General features: G+C 33.3%; 1 protein-coding gene across 4 annotated transcripts; it reads left to right on the top strand.

Annotated features, from left to right (window-relative positions):
- The first annotated feature begins 2763 nt into the window (after nucleotides 1–2763).
- LOC149773164 (uncharacterized) lies at nucleotides 2764–16501 on the top strand. 4 transcript variants are annotated; one of them, XR_016417463.1, is made up of 17 exons: nucleotides 2764–2983; nucleotides 3559–3794; nucleotides 4242–4501; nucleotides 4896–5004; nucleotides 5677–5909; nucleotides 7441–7572; nucleotides 8114–8281; nucleotides 8813–8949; nucleotides 9353–9458; nucleotides 9916–9999; nucleotides 10438–10618; nucleotides 10927–11016; nucleotides 12721–12809; nucleotides 13250–13308; nucleotides 13545–13607; nucleotides 15334–15593; nucleotides 15851–15988. XR_016417463.1 is itself a non-coding variant. In XM_089946765.1 (17 exons), the coding sequence occupies exons 1-17, from the start codon at nucleotides 2847–2849 to the stop codon at nucleotides 16453–16455; spliced, it is 2874 nt and encodes a 957-aa protein (XP_089802891.1). In that variant the 5' UTR covers nucleotides 2767–2846; the 3' UTR covers nucleotides 16456–16501. The 4 variants fall into 4 exon arrangements, 3 of the variants coding, with proteins under 3 accessions (XP_089802891.1, XP_089802892.1, XP_089802893.1); XM_089946765.1 differs by having other exon boundaries at nucleotides 2767–2983; nucleotides 15334–15518; nucleotides 15851–16501; XM_089946767.1 differs by lacking the exon at nucleotides 2764–2983 and adding an exon at nucleotides 3012–3065 and having other exon boundaries at nucleotides 15334–15518; nucleotides 15851–16501.
- Nucleotides 16502–20101: the final 3600 nt, after the last annotated feature.

Genomic DNA, 20101 nt, shown 5'->3' with positions numbered 1-20101 from the left:
TTATGTAGAAGATTACGAGAAGGGGCCAAGTCTAGTAGGAATGCAATTAAAATTATAATGCAAATAAATTTTGGTGTTTTAGTAGAAAATTTATTATTATGTTCCAATAATATTACAGACTTAGCAATGTTTATAAATGTTTAACAAACTTCACAATAAATGTATTAAATAAATGCGGTGGAAGATGGCTGGACTATAATGGAATAAATAACCGCGGTAAGACGTCCTCTGCCTAAATCTGTGAAAGCAAAGGATGGATGGGAGGTGTTGGATCGGTATATTGCTCTCCTTGAAGAAAAGTTCCGCAAACGGGTCAATCAGGTATCTCCGGGGCCTCGTTCCCTCATCACCAACCCGAGAGAGAGAGAAGGAAAGATTAAGAGATGAAAATAGTAGACCTAACTGAAAAATACATAAATTAATGCAATCATCAACTAACCTGCATAGTCACTGTAACGAACATATCTTCTAGCCCTACTGGTACACATTAGCACATATTCATGGTGATAGAGGTTGAGCCTATCCGATTGAGGGGTAAATGAAGGTGCGACGTCAATGTTACATGGCTATGGCGGTAGCAATGCTTACACATGAGTTCTCCAAAAGCAGACCAACAAACAAACATTACAAAACAGAAAAACAGGGAATATAGAAACTTTGCTAGCAACTGTATGTGAGCGAAACTTACACGCAGAACACATATTCAATCAGCATGAGACAAAATTCTTTTCATTCTTTTTTTGTAATTCTTGTCCTTTTTATTTTCATATAAAACTATAATTCCTTAGATAGGGCTCATTAGCACTTTGTTATTTGTATTTACACAACAACAGAATAAGGGGGATAACGTACAGATATAAAATCCTTTACAAATTTCTGGTCAATTAGTTCATTCAAAACGGACAGTGGTCCACAAAAATGTCCGATACACCTTTTTATTTTATTAATGAGAGTCATACATAATTTCTGAATTTGGACCTTTTGGATATATTGTATCAAGACAATGAATCAAATATGTTTCCTTTAACACACGTCCTATCTCATAACTAACAATGTCAGTCATCTGAAAATAAAAAGTTTTCACAGTATGGAAACCGTCTGCTACATTGTGCAGCCACAATATACGACACAGATTGATCTATATAAGTATTTATCTCAAATTTCCTTAGGATCATGCGTTAATATACTTGCAGACTGGTTTGTCCAATAGCATATATTGTCACAATTGTTACAGGTTATCAAATAAATAACATTCAATATTGAACAATTAGTACCATATTCCATCCTAGATGTTTCTTTGGCATTATTGCTACTGAAATAAGCATTTTCTTTAGTGAAAGAAAACTGCGAACATATAGGTCTTTTATGTTTAGTTGATGATCTCTTCTAAGATCATATTATTTTTCTAGTTTAGAATTACTTAGTAAATCCTTAAGATTCTTTGTCCTTTGATAAGCAAGAGTGGGCATGCTTTTGTGGAGCGTTTTAGCACTTACATTACAGGACAATTGTAATAAATTGCATTATGTATTGATAATCTTACCCATATTAAGTAAACTTTAATCATATTTGATAACAACATGAATGATGCCTTTATATATGTCTCTGATTTTAAATTGCAGTGAGTCAAGTTGTGTCAGGGATGATAATGTTTTGAAAGCGGCATTAATAGTGTCAGTTGGGTAATTATGTTTAAAATATTTTTTTGACGTAACTCTGTCAACGTCGATTTAAAGATATTATTACCCAACAAAATGTTTCTGGATAAATTCGCATGAATATATTGAACTCCATCATTACATGAGTTTGGATGACACGAAGAATATTCAACATATTGTTGAGCGTTCGTGTTTATAGTATGCACCCCGTAGCAGTGATACGTTAGGTATAAACACATTTTACGTAAATGTAATTATTGGTTATGATATTTTATACAGCCTACGAATTTGTAAAGGTATTCTAATGAGTGACTCCAGATCATACAAATATCCTATAGAAATCTTAACCAAACCTTGTAAAAGGCATTTCTTCGAACATGTATATTAATGTCTACTAACGTATCAACATTTTAAAAACTTACACAATTTATATTTATTCATTATATCATAATCGTGTCTCATTTACTAATTTCCGTTTCCCTTGTCACCACCTGAAACACCAATAACTGTGTCCAAAAGTGCTGTCTATCATATTAAACATGACATGCTGGATGCGGAAGGTCGTGGGTTCGATCTCCGGCCGAGTCATACCAACGACTTAACAAAATGGTATAAACAGCTGCCTCGCTTGGCGCTCAGCATTAAGAGGTTAGTGTTAGGACTGGTCGGCCTGGTGTCAGGATGAAGTGACTGGGTGGGACATCATGCTACATGTCTGCGGCATGAGGTCTCAGTGCTAGACATCACTATAAACTGTCACACTGCAGACATCGTAGCAATACGACTTAAAAAGTATTAAAGCTACGATAAAAATCTAAATCACACACCCACTTACACACACTCACAAATGACATGCTTTTGGTCTTTAAAAGTATTGAAGGAATTGTGCAACTAGCGTTAGAACAATAACAAAAATTAGTCAATTCAGATACGCTTATATAATATTTTAATCCAAACACTAATGTTTGAAGATGATGTGATAATAATGCCACAGAAAACCTTATCACAACATCATTTTGTACAATTGCTTTCGACGCTTATCTCGATAACCTGTTTAAAGTTGTCATGTGTGTGTGCCTAAAATTAAGGCCCAGATATCACCCGATACGTCCATTGTTACAGCCTACAAGCCTGGAATTGTTGATATTGTTAAGGCCTTCAAACCGCAACAACGTATATGTTCGTACGATGCAGTATACGTTATGTAGCTACCAAGCCTTAACAATGTTGTTGGAATATTTTCTCTGTTGCGCATGTGCGCAATTTCTAAAACTAAAACATCCGGTTGCAGAAGCTGTGGGCCATTCAATTTCCCTTTGTTCCTGGTATGTAGATGTTGAGTATGGCTTCATTCCCAAACTTATGATAGATTTTGATCTTGGATTTATTGTGTTGTCTGTTACTGAAGTAATTATAACAATACTAATTTGTATCAAATGGAAGAAGTAATTATCTTTGATAGAGATTGTCTGATAATTCATTTTCCGTGATGTTGATTTGTACAATTAAAAATAAATGCTTTGACAAATTACCCTGGAGATGTACCTGGAGAATTGTAAATGTGCAAAGCCTTATTTATAGGAACAGTTTAGCAAAGCTGAATTTTGTTGTAGCAGGTTGCTCAATATTGGTTTAGACAAGATGCAATAGCGAGAGCGTTGTGTTTAAGTCAGTTGAGAGCAGGTGTGAATAAAACTCCTGAAAAAGCACTGGGTTTTTTTACGTAATTATTCTTCGTTTTTATCACTTAAATAATTCCATTTTATTTGTTAGTGCCACAATTTTGGAATGGTTTGTGCTTTTTTATAGTATTATTTCATGGCGTTGCATTAAATGCAAATATTTGTCGTTGAATCCATTTAACAGTAGATAAAAATGTTTGTGTCTGTTTTTTATTAAGGAAAATGGTGTTCTCATGGGATCGAAAGCCAGCCAAGAGAAAATATATATCTGTTCAAAACAAGTCAATTAGGGTAAAGTATGAGAGAATTTTACCAACTTCTAGTAGAGAACAAGACCCAGTGGCCATAGATGAAACAAGTGGATCTCTTCCAAAGGCAATATCTGCATCTGGGTCCATATCCTTAAACTCAGAACTTGTAGATAAACAATCAGAAGAGGCAGTTTTTCTCTCAGGTAAAATACAGTCTGTCCCTAGTTTAAGATCCTAATGCAGAGTCCTTGCAAAAAGAACATGTTCTTATTTACAAAAATACCTTCCTATAAAATTTGATAGAATGTTTCCTGATATTTACCGTGTCTTTCTTTAATTGACATCCCAATCATTCAGTACATAATAAATGCTTACCTAACAGATGTCTTTAATTGGCAAATACTTCCAGAAAAGCAATAAAATTAGAACAGCCAAAAGAGGCATAATTACAGAAGAATAAAATTACAGTGGTTACAGCCTGAATATACTACAAAAGCAAATTTATTTCTAGCATTTTTTCTGTCTCATACATGTATTTGCTTATTTACATTGATTTTACATGTGACTGCAATATATGTATCATATGATGTATAATCTGTTATTTTTCTCTTATTAATCAACAACAAATAAAGTGCTTACAAATCTTGCAGATGCCTTAGATGAAACAAAAGTCTCCTACCGAGAGAAGAAGAGAAAAAGACTAGAAAATTGGGCAGCTCTTGCTGATGAATTGGTTGAAGTTGGCACAGCCGTGTTGTTTACACCACCTCACAGTCAGTGCATTTGTTGTACACAAAGTCCCGATCAGATTTTTCGCTGCATGGACTGTGGCACATCAGCCGTGTACTGCAGAGAATGCCTTGACATTTGTCACAGTCTGCCACATCTACACATGTTTGAAGTGTTTAAAGTAAGCTGTTATTAATTTTTAATGTGTAAGTTTTGTTAGCATCAATTTATATTGTTTTGTATGAATTGAAATTGTTGTCTGTATATTTTACATCTTCAAGATATTGATATACAGTCCAGGTTATCTTTTTATTAATTACCTTGTTAATCCTCAGATGAACTAGTCAGTTTATGAAAACAGATTTTCATCCAGGGAGTATAACATTTTGCAACATTTGTATATTAATGTGATTTTTTCATTCTTTTTATTTTCTTTCACATTATTTTTCTTCACTAGTTATATTAATAGTATTAATTTTATTTACAAAAGATTTTTTTATTGTATAGAGATTATGCCACAGGAGGGAATATATATTTTTCAAATGAGAAGTAACCAGCATTTTCTTGTTTTTCAGAATGGTACATTTGTTTGTGTGGACACAGATACACCAGTGTGGAGAAGGCCAGATAACCATGAATGTCAAACCATCTATTGTCAGCAGATTGTAGTAATGGATGAACATGGTTGGTATACATTTATCCTCTTCAATATATACAAATTAAAAATGGTCCATTATCATTTCTAAACAGAAATTTACAAACTGCTTCTGGGGGCCCTGAGTGGCCGAGTGGTATAAAGCGCTCTCCGTTACGGATCACTGCCATCTCACCTCTGCCTGCATGTGTTTGAGTCTCGGATACAGCCAATGTCGGTATGTGAGAAAGCTTGCCAGTAGCTTCTCGTGGGTCGGTATTTCTTTCCAGGTTTTCCTGGGTTCTTCCTCCGCCATTAATACTGGCCGCCATGTATATCCTATCGTGTGCTGAAAAATGGCATTAAACACTACAAGAACAACAACAACAACAAACTGCCTCTGATAAATCACCTAACCTGTTTGACAAAATTTGAGGGAGAAAAAAAACATCCTGGAATGGCTACATTTCAGACTGGTACTTATGACAAGACATTGCAATCTGATTTTTTACATCACTACTACATGTGGAAACAAAATTCAATTCTTCCTGCAAACTGGTCAGCCAAGTTTAAAAATTTTTAAGAGGAAACCTTTCTTATTATTAGGCTTCTTAAGTTTGCACTAATGATACTAATCAGCCACTGATAATGACTTTGCTGCTTTCAGGTAATGTTCATTTTTTACACCTTCATTTTTCCAATAAGCATTTTTCTTTTAACAGGCAGACAGCACAAGCGTATCATTGAATTATGTGGGTGCGAGTCTGCGGCAGTTACAATGATCCGTAGTTATCTCTGGCCTTCCTCACCTAAGAATCCCATTTTAGGTTTCCACATAGGACTTCTTGAGTGGATGACAGCACTGTTGCTGGAGTGTCATGTGTCTACCAAAGGTTTCTGTGAAGCTTTAAAGGCCAAGTTGTCCAAGCATCACAAAGGATTGTTTGATTCAGAAGTAATGCATTCAGTTCTTGTCTTTTTCATAATTATTCCATTTTTGTGTTTATATTCTTTCTTGAAAACAGTTGTTAAATATGTATATATGTAATGAAAGATTATTATTTTAGTGGTTTGTAAATTGATGTTTTTGTAATGAGTTATGTTGTTTCCAGCAAAAATTAGGTTTTTTTTTTGGTTTTCAATTTGTGGCATGTAGCAACTGTATATCAACACAAAATTTAGATTTTACAGAATATTCTTACAAGTATCCAGTTCACCCAGATTTTATAACCTATGCTTTTTGCCATAATTAGCACACTGGGTTTGTTGAATATTTGACAGACTTGGTCACATTATCCTGTGAAATCATTTACACATCATGTATTGATATATAATTTGGTGTTATACATTTCCGAAGTTGTTGTATTCTGCTCATTGGTTCAGTTTCACATAATGTGATTTGAGTCTGTTTAAAATAGAAATAACTGAAGACCTGCATCCTGTTTCTAAAATAAATATTTCTGATAATTTTGATTTTGTTGCATCTTTGTAAATGTTTTGTAATCCACATGCTTTACAATGATACTAATACCCTTTGCCTGTCCGTTTTGGGGTCTCCAGGTGGCCAAATGGCCTAAATCACTCTCCATTACAGATCACTGCAATCTCACCCCTGTCTGCGTGGGTTTGAGTCACTGGCTCAGCAAATGTAGGTATGTGAGAAAGCTTCCCATCGGTTGATGGCTCTTTGGGGTTTTCCCGTTTCTTCCTCCACCAGTTATACTGGCTGCCATGTATAGCCTATCTGGTGCTGAGAAATGGTGTTAAACCCCACAACAACAATAACAACTGTCTGTTTTGTTGATCTACCTATCAACAGATCTTTTTTTTTCAAAACTGCTAGGTGACATTTCACAAAACTTAGTATGTTTTATGATCTTTCCCACAAAGTAAATATCATTTCAAAGAGGGTTCGAGTTTTGCAATTACCCGGTGGGAGAGAAAAAAATGTTGTCACATAATATTTAGGTATATATTATGTTATAGCAGGAAGATGCACCATCTGTGTGACACATATTCCATTCCATTTTTTGGGGTAATCACAATATCTTGTTTTACAATGGACAAAGAAGAAATAAACTGTATCCATGATAAACAAAATTCTGAAAGTTAGTAGCTATTTGGCAAAGTATCCAGTATGCATATTTTAACTATCTCAGTTGGTCACATCGCCTTTTCTTTTATCAAACAGCTTTTATATGAAGTTTTGTGTTTACAAGATTCCATTTCATGTGAAGTTGACACATTCAAACAAGAAATATATTTAGATGCTTTCATTTATTAAATCCTGTTGAAATTTTGGGAGGGAAATGTTAGGACCAAAAAATTCCATCTCTACAGCAGATGTCAGTTTACTTATGTGCTATGAGTTATCAGTAATATTTATTATATCAAAATTGTATGCACTTCTGTTAGATACAGTATAAAGTTTAAAATGAATCAAACTTGTTATTTATATTCTTGTTTTTTTGTTGTTTATTTTCCAGTTTAAAGACGTTTATAAAATTTTAATGAATGAATGCCTGGTGCAGTATCGAAATTTTAGGTACAGGATCAGTCACCCTATACATCTTTGTGAAGAAATTGATTCTGGAACCCAGTGCCCAGCATGCTTTGAGGTAACAGCTGCTTTAAGAAGCCAATGGATGTATGTATGTATGTATGTATGTATGTGTGAATATATATATATATATATATATATATATATATATATATATATATATATATATATATATATATATATATATATATATATATATATATATATATATATATTACATTATTCCTAGTATTGTAGACTGCAGTTTCTCATTATGTTTGTATATATCATCTGACAGGTATATAAATTTCCTTTGGATACAGTAAGATATGCAAACAGCTCCTTTATGCATAAAAAATACAGTTTCCTAGTTGATATATAAGTCTAAATTTATGCAAAATATTAAGCATGCACATTTCCATCTGGCACTTGTTATTTGATGTTGTTCAGTGTACAGTCTGATAGAAGTCTTCATTGCATGTCAGCTCTGACATTGAAAGTTGATGGGTATAAGGAATTCGATTTAAATAAGTCAATAATGAGAGGCTTTTTTACCATAATTTTGACCAGACAGATGTACCACAACATTTCTTATAACTCATTTTCAATTTCATTTTCAGAATCCACAAAAGATTATTTCTTTTGATGCAGATTTCCAGTTGGTCAGAAAGGTTTCATCGGGAGCTGAGGCAGGAAAGCCTAAACATGATGGTCATTTCTTTCTTGATCAGGATGAAGTTGATAAATTCATGGATGGCTACTCCACAGAAAAGACAAAGAATATGCAGGTAAAAGGCAGTTCACAATGTAAGAAGAGTTTTAACTACTTGATTCTATACTTTATATACTATTTTCCTCAAATAAAGACAGTTTCATTAATTTACTCATATTTTTGTGAAGCTATTATCTTTTTAGATGCTTTTTGTTTACCATTGCCTGCCCAGTGCCATCAGATGACAGATACATTAATTTATTACCACATCTCCATCCACTACAGATGGTTACCATAATAAGTACCATGTATGCTTAATTTCCACCAAATAGTTTAGAAGGTCATACATATACAGTTTTGGAGACAGAATGGTAGTTTACATACAGCTAATGCTTGAGTGAAAATCTTGTAGATCATGAGTCTTATAACAAGTTCTATTCTCGTGCATTAGCGTTTAATAATTTATCATCTAGCTGCTTTGCATAAAGATGAAGGATTCTGACCTAAGTTTATTAAGTCACTTCATATTTACCATAAAATTTTGCCTCATCTTCTGGACTCTTGATGTAGTTATTTTATTTTGCAAGTTTCCGTTTGTTTATTTCAGGAATGTAGTGAGTTTCAAGCTGGCAGTGCCCTAAGATCCAAAGCGAAGAACAAGAAACTTGATGAAACTGCTCTGCTTGGTTCTGCCTGTCGTCATGAATTCCCACACTATTTTTTCAACCTGAAACATGGTGAAAGGTATGCAATTGTTTTTTTTATCAAAAGTCTTAATAATTTAGTATCCACAATATCATTTGGGTAAATATTTGTCATGCAAAGTTGTATTTTTCCATCTTTGAAAATTGGTTAATGACTTACCAAAGTTTCTCTCCTCAAGGAATGTAACTGCATTAAAGATTTTTTACATAGTTGAATGAAATATCTTTACGGCTCAGTTATTTCAATCAATTTTACATTTATTCGTAATTAGTCGATTACAATATTGTAATGATTATTTGTTTTGAACAGCATTGAGATTCATTAATACCGGTAGTAACTTATTGTCACTGGCAAAATTTTACAACTAAAGTTTGGTATACTTATACAATTGATTTTTTTTCTTAATATGATCTTGTATGTTTGAATTTCAATTTTATTACAGAATTGGTTATTCAGTGTACCTGCTTGAAAAATTAGTTGCAGAAAACAAGGACAGCCAAATGCACATATTGTATGATATAGCTTGTCTCCTGGAAACCCACCTGAAGGTACATGTCTGCCCTGTCTATTATGTGGGTGAATTTCTCCTGACTTAGTTGTGTTTGTGGCCATGTCATATTTCATGCAGTATTTCAGTAATTTTTCTGTTTTGATTCTCTCTCATTTCCTGATTGTTGTACAATACATATCTTCTTTTAATCATTTTAATGTATTAATTGAAAACACTTCTTGTTTATAATTAATTTTAGGTTCAGTATTTGATGTCAGATAATCTGTCAATAGATTGATGTGTGAAGCATAGCTGAAACCTCATTACCACTTTGTGAAAGTGTTGTCATTTTGTTTTTGGCGTCACTTTTATTTATGTGTTCAGTAATTCCTATGATAGTGTTGTTTCTAATCATTTTCAGCTTGCAATTTTGTTCTTCATGTGCATTCTATTAGCATGGTATCATTGTGATATTGTAACATTTTTTGTAATTTAATTTCATTGTTTATTTTTAGAAAAAAGAACGTACTGATCTGTTGGATGCAGTGAAGCTAGTTATCCCAATATTTCATTGCTATGGACACAAAATGGCTTGCCAGGTTTGTTTTCCCTTTACCAGTAAAAACATAATGAAATATATCTTCATATACCTTTTGAAATGTTTTTAATTGTTGATTGTTCCAATATCAAATGCCTGTCTTTTTTAATGAAAATTTTATATGATGATGTAGACGCTCGGTGTATGCACCAAAGTTGTAATGACAAAGGAAATCTTCTTGCTACTGGCATTTGTAAAAATGTTGCAGTTTGTTTCAGATAACTGTATTTTTAAGATCACGAAAAACTTTATTTAAGATCAGTTTTAATTAAATGGCTTTTGTAATTACTGCAGTTCTCAAGAATTTACATTCACTTTATTAACAAATTTTTTTGAAAGAACATTACCATGTAAAGGGAATACAAAATCTTGTGTATTAATGTTTCAACTGTTTTTTTTTAATTCAGTTTTGTCATGTACATTTTCCCCATTTTTGTAGGTTTTGTACAACCCAAGGCGAACACCTGGGTTAGGACTGACTGATGGGGAGTGCTTGGAGCGCCTGTGGGCATACTTAGGGAAATTTAAAAGCATTTCCAAGGAGATGACTCCAGAAAATCGTGTTGATCTGCTTGTTGATGGCCTTATGCATTATGGAGATAAAATTAAAAGAAAACAAGGTACATGTAGTCTCTGCATATGCAGTTTTTGCAAGTAAGAAAATATGTCATTACCATCTAATTGTGCCATTAACAGATTAGGTTTTATCAAACATAATATTAATTATATTTAAAATTCCTTGCCATCTTTTTGTTGTATTAATGTATACATACATTAAGACCTGTCCTAACATGCAAATCCTGGGGTGAATAGATTTGACCGGTTGAAAATTAATATAGTACATCTAGATAAAAACATGATTTTCACATTCATTACAGAAATTATATACACAAACACACACAGTAATTATCATCTTACTGATTTTCAGGCAAAACCTTTGCAGAAAGGTTGAAGAAAGCAGAAGCTCTGAAAGTCAACACCAACAGAATGCTTCAAGAAACTCTAGGAAATATTTCAGGTGTTTTAAATTATGCTTTTCTTTAATTCTTTCTTTATGTATATTTTGAACCATTAATCAATTTTTTTAATTAAGATTTTCAACTTATGCTTGTTTTTGTTTTTTGATATATTATTTTCAGTATAACATCCATGCATGTTAGCCTGTAACAATTTTGCTGGTGTTCGTTAAAAGTGTGCCGACCTGATAAAATCATGAACTAACAAATGAATAACAGGTATTTTGAAGTGCTTTTCATGAAACGTGCAAGAACTCTAATGCTAAATCTTTAATAATTGATTAATTAAGCTGACACTATACATATTTTAGTCATCTCTGGTGGACACTGTATTTCTTGTTTGCCTTACTATTAAAAAAAATTGGAAATGTCTTTCAAAATTACAGCAAAATATCAAATCATTTTCAATTCAAACACAATTTCAGATCAAACCATTGACTTTGTATAAGCAGTGTTATTTAATTCTGAGCAATGGATATAATGCTTTCAGTTTATTTTTATTAGCAGTGTTGCTCATGGAGGTGCAGGGTATTACCAGTAGAGCAGTTTTCCTCATGATATTTTGTTCCAGCTGTACATACCACATTATGTTTCCACTAAATCATACATGCCAACCATTACACTTTTGGCATAATCATTATGCTTTTCTCACCAGATTACATTTTATGTTAGCCTGTATATGAATTGTGCTTTTTTGGCATACAAAAAAGAGCAATAATAAGTTCTTTTGTAATTTTTTTATTATCATTTCTTTGATTCCACTCATACACTGGAGATTATTCTTGAAAAGATGACTGCTGTGTAAGAATAGTGCAAGAGTAGTTTCCTTTTTCGCTATTTAGAGCAACTGTATATGACCCATTTCCAAGAAACAGACTGGTTTCTTCAAATATGAACATTGCATCACAGATTCATTAAATTGACAAGCTAGTTAGTTAGTGGACCTGTCTATACATTTAATGGTGCCATATGTTAAGCATTTATGGTGTGAGTCGTTATATGATAGAAAATATTAGAGCAGTTATCATCAAGAAGGAATGTACAGAAATTGCAAAGTAATCTTGTTATTGAAAGAAAGTAATGATATTTTTCACTTGTTATGTTAATTTGTTAAAAGTATGTGCATAATTCTAAGATTGGGGCATTGGTGTTGGCATCAGACTCCAGTTTCCCTGCCAACTGTATCATTATCATCACTTAGTGGAGTGTATGCTTCAGTGTCAGCACTTCCCATTTTTATGCACAAGCACTCAGTTGTTTTAACAGTATCATTTACAGTATCACAAGCACTCAGTTGTTATAACAGTATCATTTGCAGGGTGTAGCTTATAGTGTAAGCAGACTCATTCATATGATAGACCGCCATTTGCTATTTTTTGGATGGTAAGCAGGGATTGTTCTGAAGAACATTCTGTGCCCTAAATAGCATTAAAAAATGTACTCTGATTTCTTGAGGTAAAAGAGAAAAAATCAAAGTTCGAAAGAAAATCCCAAGACCTACCTTCAAACAATTTAAATGGTCAATTGTGGTATACCACAGTACAGAGTTATGTGTAGTATCCATTGTAGCTTCTTGTTAGTGTAATATAGAAATTTGCGTTACATGCATTACTTGACCAGTTTTTTGCTTATTGTGAATTTATTTTCATGTATATCACTTTTTCTGGCTTTGCAGAAATAATTTGATTGTCGCTGTCTTTTTAAAGGTGTGTCAACAGATGACATTAGAAGATGGTCAGTGGAGGATAAAAATCGATTTTCCACAGGCAACTCTCTTGCAAGAAGTGAAAGCAAGGTATAACAGCACATCATTCACTGAGTTTGGTTTAAGAGATGATAGCACCCCTATGTATAGGTCAGGTAGAATTTATATCTCTAAAATTTCATCTTTGCTCATTTTAATTTCTTTTTGCTTTGCTTCAGATCTGAATTTCAGTTTGGAGTGGAAAGAAATCATTGTTAATAAGAGTCGGTCATCATCCAATATAGTGACTGTGCTAAAATATATTTGCATGGAGGTGTTTTTGCCTTGTTTCTAATGAAGTTCATCAATAAAATACCTTTAAACTACTCATTTTCAATTGCTCTGAATCAATTATGTTTTACTGTAACATCAGTAATGTATGTTATTAAATCTATGATTATTTCAACCTCCAGTTATTATAGGTGACTTCACCATGTCAGCTGCAATTGCACAAGCAATATGTTTAATTTATGCTTTATAATAAATTTCAGGAACCGCTTACCCGATTAGAGACATATGCTATCAGTTTGAAGAAATACTACCATTTAAGGTAAGTTGTTCATCTCTTATAACTGATACCTTTTGTTAATTAGACATAGAAAACCTCATACAGTAGCTTGTCCTTAAACCTGTAATGGTGATATGAATAATGTGCCAGTGTTGCCCTAAACAATAATATTTTCTTTAATAATTTTATAATTTCTTTGAAAGGAAAGACTTCACATAAATTTCAATTATATTTCAATATACATCAAGTCGGTATTATTTTTATATATACTCTTTCAGTCAGTCTTCACTGGGAGTTGTTGATCCACTAGTTACAGAGAACATCAGGAAGAAAATGTCTGGGTAAATATGTTTCATTTTCATTATGTCTCAAGTCACACTCAACCATTTACTACTGTATGTATGATTCAAGGCATTGTTGTACAGGCAGTGTCTTTTACTGCACAGGTGCATCTTGCCAGCATCATAGTTTGAGAATGTAGTATATGTCAAAATTAAAGCTGTAATTTTATGACTGAGGTCAAACCTGCCTGTTGTCACAAAACTACCAACAAATATAAAAGATGCAGTGATCACATTGAATAATATATAATATGTTTTTGTTGATTGTTTCAAGTTAATAATTGCAGAGATGCATATTTACTTCAGCCTATTCATTTTGGCAGGATGCATAGAAATCGTCTGGATCAGCTACAATAGAACAACCTCATGCATAGTTTGCGAGGCAGTTTTGGATGGCTTAAATTGGTCATTCTATAGTTTCTGTGCATCAGAGTAGTTTCAAAAACTTAGACTGAAATGGGTTTTTCAAAACAGTTTAATCAGTTGTCATATTTTGCTACACACAAATGCACACCCAACACTTTTTCAAGTTGATGGTTAGGTATGGTGGCAGTATTTCAGAAATGGTCTAAAAGTGGGGTTGTTCAGAAACTGGTTGCAAATGTTAATGCCTGTTTCATGTTTATTCAACAGATTCAGATACATAGCTTTATTACAGCATGTGATTCATGGATTTGTTCATTTGTGCATTTTAATTAACTTTCCATAGTTTCCTTATTAGCTACATTTAAAGTGTCCACACTTTTCATGATATAGTTACAACAAACTATGATATAATCAGACTCAAGTGACAAAGTATTTAATGCTGAAAAGAGTGAATATTTGTTGCAGAAATGAATAAATCCATGATTCTTGCACCTGTGGTCATTGTCAGACTCTCCCCCTCCCCCCAATTTTCATACTGTGATTTGTAATTCCTCACAATTGGGTTACCATTACTTGTTAAAATGTATTTTAGTTATTTGAGTCACTGATGTTTCTCCAGTCTGTATGCTACTTTAGAAATAAATGCAGCATTTTGACTATTTAATTTTCTATTTGTTTCATTTTCTTTCAGTGATCATTGGCTCTTGATTGGTTTTCAAGCTAATCAAAATAAGTAAAAGATTTCTCTCAGCCAGTAAAGTTTAGTATGATTTGCTTCTTTTGCTGGGAGTGCAAACTATCAAGTAATCTTGGTATGCACTCCATTCAGTCAGACCGCTCTGGTGGCCTAGTGGTTAGACTGTCCGCCTCGGATGTGGGAGGTTGTGTGTTCAATCCTCGGCCAAGTTATACCAAAGACTTTTAAAAAATGGTACTAACAGTTACCTCGCTTGGTGCTCAGCATTAAGAGGTTAGTGTTAGGACTGGTCAGCCTGGTGTCAGGATAATGTGACTGGGTGGGACATCATGCAAAATATCTGCGGCCTGATGTAAACTGTCACATTGCAGACATTGTAGCGATATGACTGAAACATTGTTAAAGCTATGTTAAAAATCCAAATCACATCACAACACATAACACAATCCAGTCAGTCTAAAAAATTCTTCTCTCTTTTTTTGTTGCCCTGTTTTACTTGTTATGGAGGAAAAAAAATTATGCAAAAGATGAAAACAATAGTGATGGCGCCTGAGCAGCCTAAAATGAACACTGGGGCAGTAACTTAATTAAATTAAAGGAAACAGATATAGTGATTATTACAATTTACTGGCAGTTCAGAGTATTCTGATTTATGTTTTTCAGTCTAGAACAGGTCTTGAGATCCCACGAAAGGTCCTTAAAGATCACCAGGTGGTCTTCGACATCAGACCAGTATAAAATGCACACTGAATCCAGTAATATAAAAACAATAACTGCCAAAGTCCAGGTGATGACAAGGCTGATGGCAGAGAGAACCTTCTTACTGCAGATGATGAAGAAATATGCGCGTAAGTATTGACATAACAAGCCTTGATATCATGAGATAAAGGAGAATGTGAAAGAAGTGTTAATGGATATTTTGGGTAATTAAAACATGTGTTTTGAAATACAGTTGTCTTTGTTTAAGAAGACTTACAATATTCCAGGCAATCTTTACAAATTTATCATTTTAGAGGTAATCACAAGAAACAATAAAACAAAATGTGTAGGGAATTAATTTGGTGTATGTTTTTATGGTATGGAGTTTTGTTTCATTGTAATATATATTAAGTTGATCTGGCTTTATAAATATAACTGGCATAATAAAAGGTCATATTTCATGTTTTTCTGTCTATTCAAGGTGGACAAGCTGTTGCAGTAAGACTTGGGAGACAGCTAAAAAAAGTAAACACAGCTGTTCAACATCATCTTAAGGAGTACAATTTATTGGAAGGCAGCAAACTCCCGTATCCAGATAAACTGGACCTGGACAGCTTGAAATCTCTAGAGGTTCCAGCTGCAGTTCCAGAAGAACTTAAAAGGCTTCTAATTGATTTGTTTGAAACAATGGAGAGATGTGATGAAGAAATTGAACTAATTGCATGTGACATGAGGAGCACAAATTGTTTTTACATAAAACAACAGGGAGCAGTGCTAACTTCATTTGAGAGAGCAGAGAGTGATGTGCACAGGGCTGTCCTGCTCTTGGAGGGTTTACATATAGAGAGATGTATTCTTCATCTGAGAAACACGTTCTCTAATGTATGCATTGTTAATGAAGTTCCATTGCATTTCCACAAGATATTACAGTTTGACTTACCAAGTGTCGACCAAGAAATTCCCTCTATTCTTGGCAATCTTGTATCAGATGAATATCTGCTAGAACAGTTAGATGTTGAAGGGTATGAATCGATGGATTCAGACCCATCTTCAGACGAGGCTGATGACATTGAGATGCATATTTAAATTTCTTCTCCTATCAGATTTTTTAGTGGTGTCTGTTTCTTTTTTTTAAGAGAAAAAAATCATTGAATTCTTCAAACAGAACAAATAATCTTTAAAATATAACAAAATATAGTATTGTTTTAAATTATCAATCTGCAGAGTTATTCTGAACTTTTGCTTATTACCAGTTGTACATATTGTATTTAGAATAAAGATACATTAATTCTTACTTACTGATACATGTATAGTTAACTGTTTTCATGTCTCAAATACAAACAGTATTTCGCTTTTATCTCTTAAATCCATATGGTTACCCATTTAACTGAGAGTGATCAAAATTATGGCAAGAGATAAGATTTAATCACTACATTATGCATAATAAATTGTCAAAATATAGTAATGATTATTTATGATGATTCACAAGAGACTGATTTTTTAATAATGTTATAACTAAGCAATGCTACGTCCAAATTCATCGTTTATTTTTCATAATGATCATGTTCATATTCATGTTATTGGACTAAGCCGATAAATCAGGTATTGGGACTGATAACACCTATTCATTAAAAGTTGTAAATATTTGTAAACAGTTTCATCTGCACACATCAGTGTACATTTTATACACTTACTGGTATTTCTTGCAGCTGTTGAGCTATTGTCAACTTAAGGGTTCTTATGTATATAATATTTCTGGATCAAATCCTATGTTTGACAGATTATAACTCCATGTTTAATAGCACAACTCTTTCCAGTGACCATTTTTAATGTGGCACTAGATTTGGCTATTACCTAATGCCAGTGGTGATGTGAAATGAACAGTTGCATTAACTGTAATATTTTGTGGTTGGTTTGTTTTCAACATAACTTCTGCTTGTAGAGTCACATAAATTGTTGTCATATCCATTATTGAAAACTTAGTGACTTTGAACTGTATTTAATGGTTTGTAGTCAGACAGTATTGTTATATTTTTTGTTATTTTACCTCATGGCAAAGTGATGAATGTTATCATTATTAAGTTTGTTTTGAAAGCTGGCTATGTGCTGTAGATTTTATAGTAACTTGATTGACTCTTTTGGGGGTATATGAATATAATAAATTCATGACAGTACAAAGTCATGCGTTCTTGAAGAAGTGATAGTCTGACAACAGCATTTTTATATGAAATATATCTTGGAAATTATCATTTACTGTAAAGTACATAAAGTACACTATAGTAACTTAGTCATTTTGGTTTGTCATTTTGTATATTGTCATGCCTCAAAAACATAATATTGTGACCAAAATATATTTAATAATTATGTCTGACACAATAAACATGTTTTAATTGCATAATCTTTTATGTATTCCTTTCTTTATGGTTGTTCTCCACACCTGAACTTTCTGAAGTTGTTCTTTCATTTCTGTCTTTATTTCCTAGAATGTCTCTGAGTCACTTGTGCCTTCACTATGTATACATTTTTATATTTAAAATTTTTTAAACTTTCATATACTATTAAAAATATTCTCAGACATTTTCATTTAATTTACATACCTTTTTGGTGGAGTGCTATTGTAACGTTAAGTACATTTTTGCTAACCTTGCACTAATAAGTTTTATTAGCCCAGACATTCACTATGTCCAACATTGTGGCCATCTTGAAAATCTTATTATCAAATCTGCTATTGAATTGATGGTCATATTGACATGGGGATTTCACCTGAATATTTTGCTCCATTTAGCTGGTCTTAAATATTGTGGCTGATTGTATATTTCAATATGGTTGCTACCATGGCATCATGGAACATTTTAACACAGCTCCAGAACGGATGGTCATAGTGACATGGTTTTCAACAAATTGTATCTTGTATCATTCATTCCTGGAATTTCTTTTCAACCAGTAGAGTGCTAGCCTCTTCCAGGGATGCTTGTTTATGTAGCCAGAAACAAGAGTGCCAGAGAAAGTTGACTCAGGATGATTACTACCATGATCTCAACAGGTTTCCGTCTCATGACATAATTTTCACACCTTGTTAGGAAAACTTTGTTTTTAACCATGACAATTTCCTACATAATTGAAAATAATTACAAATTATCTTTTATACACGTTCAGTATGGCCCACATGCATTTTCATTATAATTTATCAATTATTTAGGAATTTATACATTTTTAACATTAGCATTACTGGTCATAGATCAAAAGAGCGTGTGGGATGGCCGGTTGCCAGATCAGTTGTCAAACGTGGCCTCCTGATAGAAAAAGACATATTCACCAGAAGACTTCATTGTTGATTCTAAATCCAAACAGTGCCCAGTGGATATCCATCATAGTCACTATAGCTGCCATCTTGAAAATGTTTAAGCTACTCAACCTGAATCAGTGGTCGTATCAACACGGACTTTTCAAGGCAAGAATTATGATATCTCGTTCCTAAGTGATAATGGTCCGGATCTGATGTCAAATATGGCCACTTCCTTGGTCATCTAGAATATCCTGTTTTTGCTATTCCTTCTAAACAGAAAGTTGTATCAACATAAGATTGATGTAAACAGTGAGCCTTGATGCTGAAAGAAACACCTGGTCACATAAATTTAGTCCTCATCTCTGTAAGCATTTAATAAACGTGATACTTTTATAAATCTAATGTAAGTCAATTAGGATTATGAATGAAAATCCAATTTTATAATTCATAAGTTTCTTAGCCCAAATTTGTCTCCTGTTTTCTTCAACGTTTTCGCTTTTGATAAATCTACTTTTATCAAGTTGTTCGCACCTATTGTTTTTCAGCTATATTATTCAGTCTTTGGGCCATTAGGTCATGGAATCTATCAAAACCATGACCTTGTTTAAAACAAAGCATATAGAAAACTAAAGTGTTTTTTACTAAACGGGTCTAATTAATTGATCCAGCTATAAAGCCTGCAATCCTTATTCAGAATCTGACCCTACTCAAGACATTTCACCCAGGTTATATCGCAACAAATATATTGTTGCATTAAAACAAATGATCTGCCCATAAATCTGGAAACATTTCAGCTGTCTCTATTAAGCATATGACGATTATTGCCATCGTTGTAATCATCGTCATCCTGATTATCAGCTCTGTCTTCTTCCTGTGAAGGCACTTTAATTCAGTTGCATCAGAACTAACTAATCTGTCCGTGTCGCTGTTTCGTCACTGTGGTGTCGTGAAACACAACACGGAATTTTTTTGTCATTAGTGCGACAGTCGTGTGGGTGTCTGTCTGTCTGCCTGTCTGTCTGTGTGTGTGTGAGAGAGAGAGAGAGAAAAAAATTCAATATCAGTACACTTAGAATTAAAATTCTCTTTCTTACTCGTATTTCCATTTTTGCATTCTGATCATATGAGGCCCTCGGGCATTAAATTATAAATATCTACAACTCTCAACGCATGTAAGTATTAGAGAAAATCTCTCTCTCTCTCTCTCTCTCTCTCTCTCTCTCTCTCTCTCTCTGTCTCTCTCTGTGTGTGCAATAAACCGAAAACATTATATATTAAACAACGGAAAACCCTTTGAATCAAATTTAATTTGCGATTTTCTCTCTCTCTCTCTCTCTCTCTCTCTCTCTCTCTCTCTCTCTCTCTCTCCGAAAACAGTATATATTAAACACCGCAAAACGGAAAAACATTTGAATCAAATTTAATTTGCGATTTGGAGAGGTTTTA

This window comes from Sinohyriopsis cumingii, unplaced genomic scaffold (assembly GCF_028554795.1).
Source record: "Sinohyriopsis cumingii isolate HCF-2022 unplaced genomic scaffold, ASM2855479v2 utg000873l, whole genome shotgun sequence".
NCBI classification, from domain to species: domain Eukaryota; kingdom Metazoa; phylum Mollusca; class Bivalvia; order Unionida; family Unionidae; genus Sinohyriopsis; species Sinohyriopsis cumingii.
This window is presented reverse-complemented; position numbering and strand designations above follow the sequence as displayed.

What these genes read in the sequence shown, in the direction of transcription:
- LOC149773164 (XM_089946765.1), top strand. Translation starts at nt 2,847, where the DNA reads ATGCAGTATACGTTATGTAGCTACCAAGCCTTAACAATGTTGTTGGAA. An exon ending in AAGGATTGTTTGATTCAGAA is followed by an intron (nt 5,910 to 7,440) that starts GTAATGCATTCA and finishes TTTATTTTCCAG; the next exon opens with TTTAAAGACGTTTATAAAAT. An exon ending in AGTGCCCAGCATGCTTTGAG is followed by an intron (nt 7,573 to 8,113) that starts GTAACAGCTGCT and finishes TTTCATTTTCAG; the next exon opens with AATCCACAAAAGATTATTTC.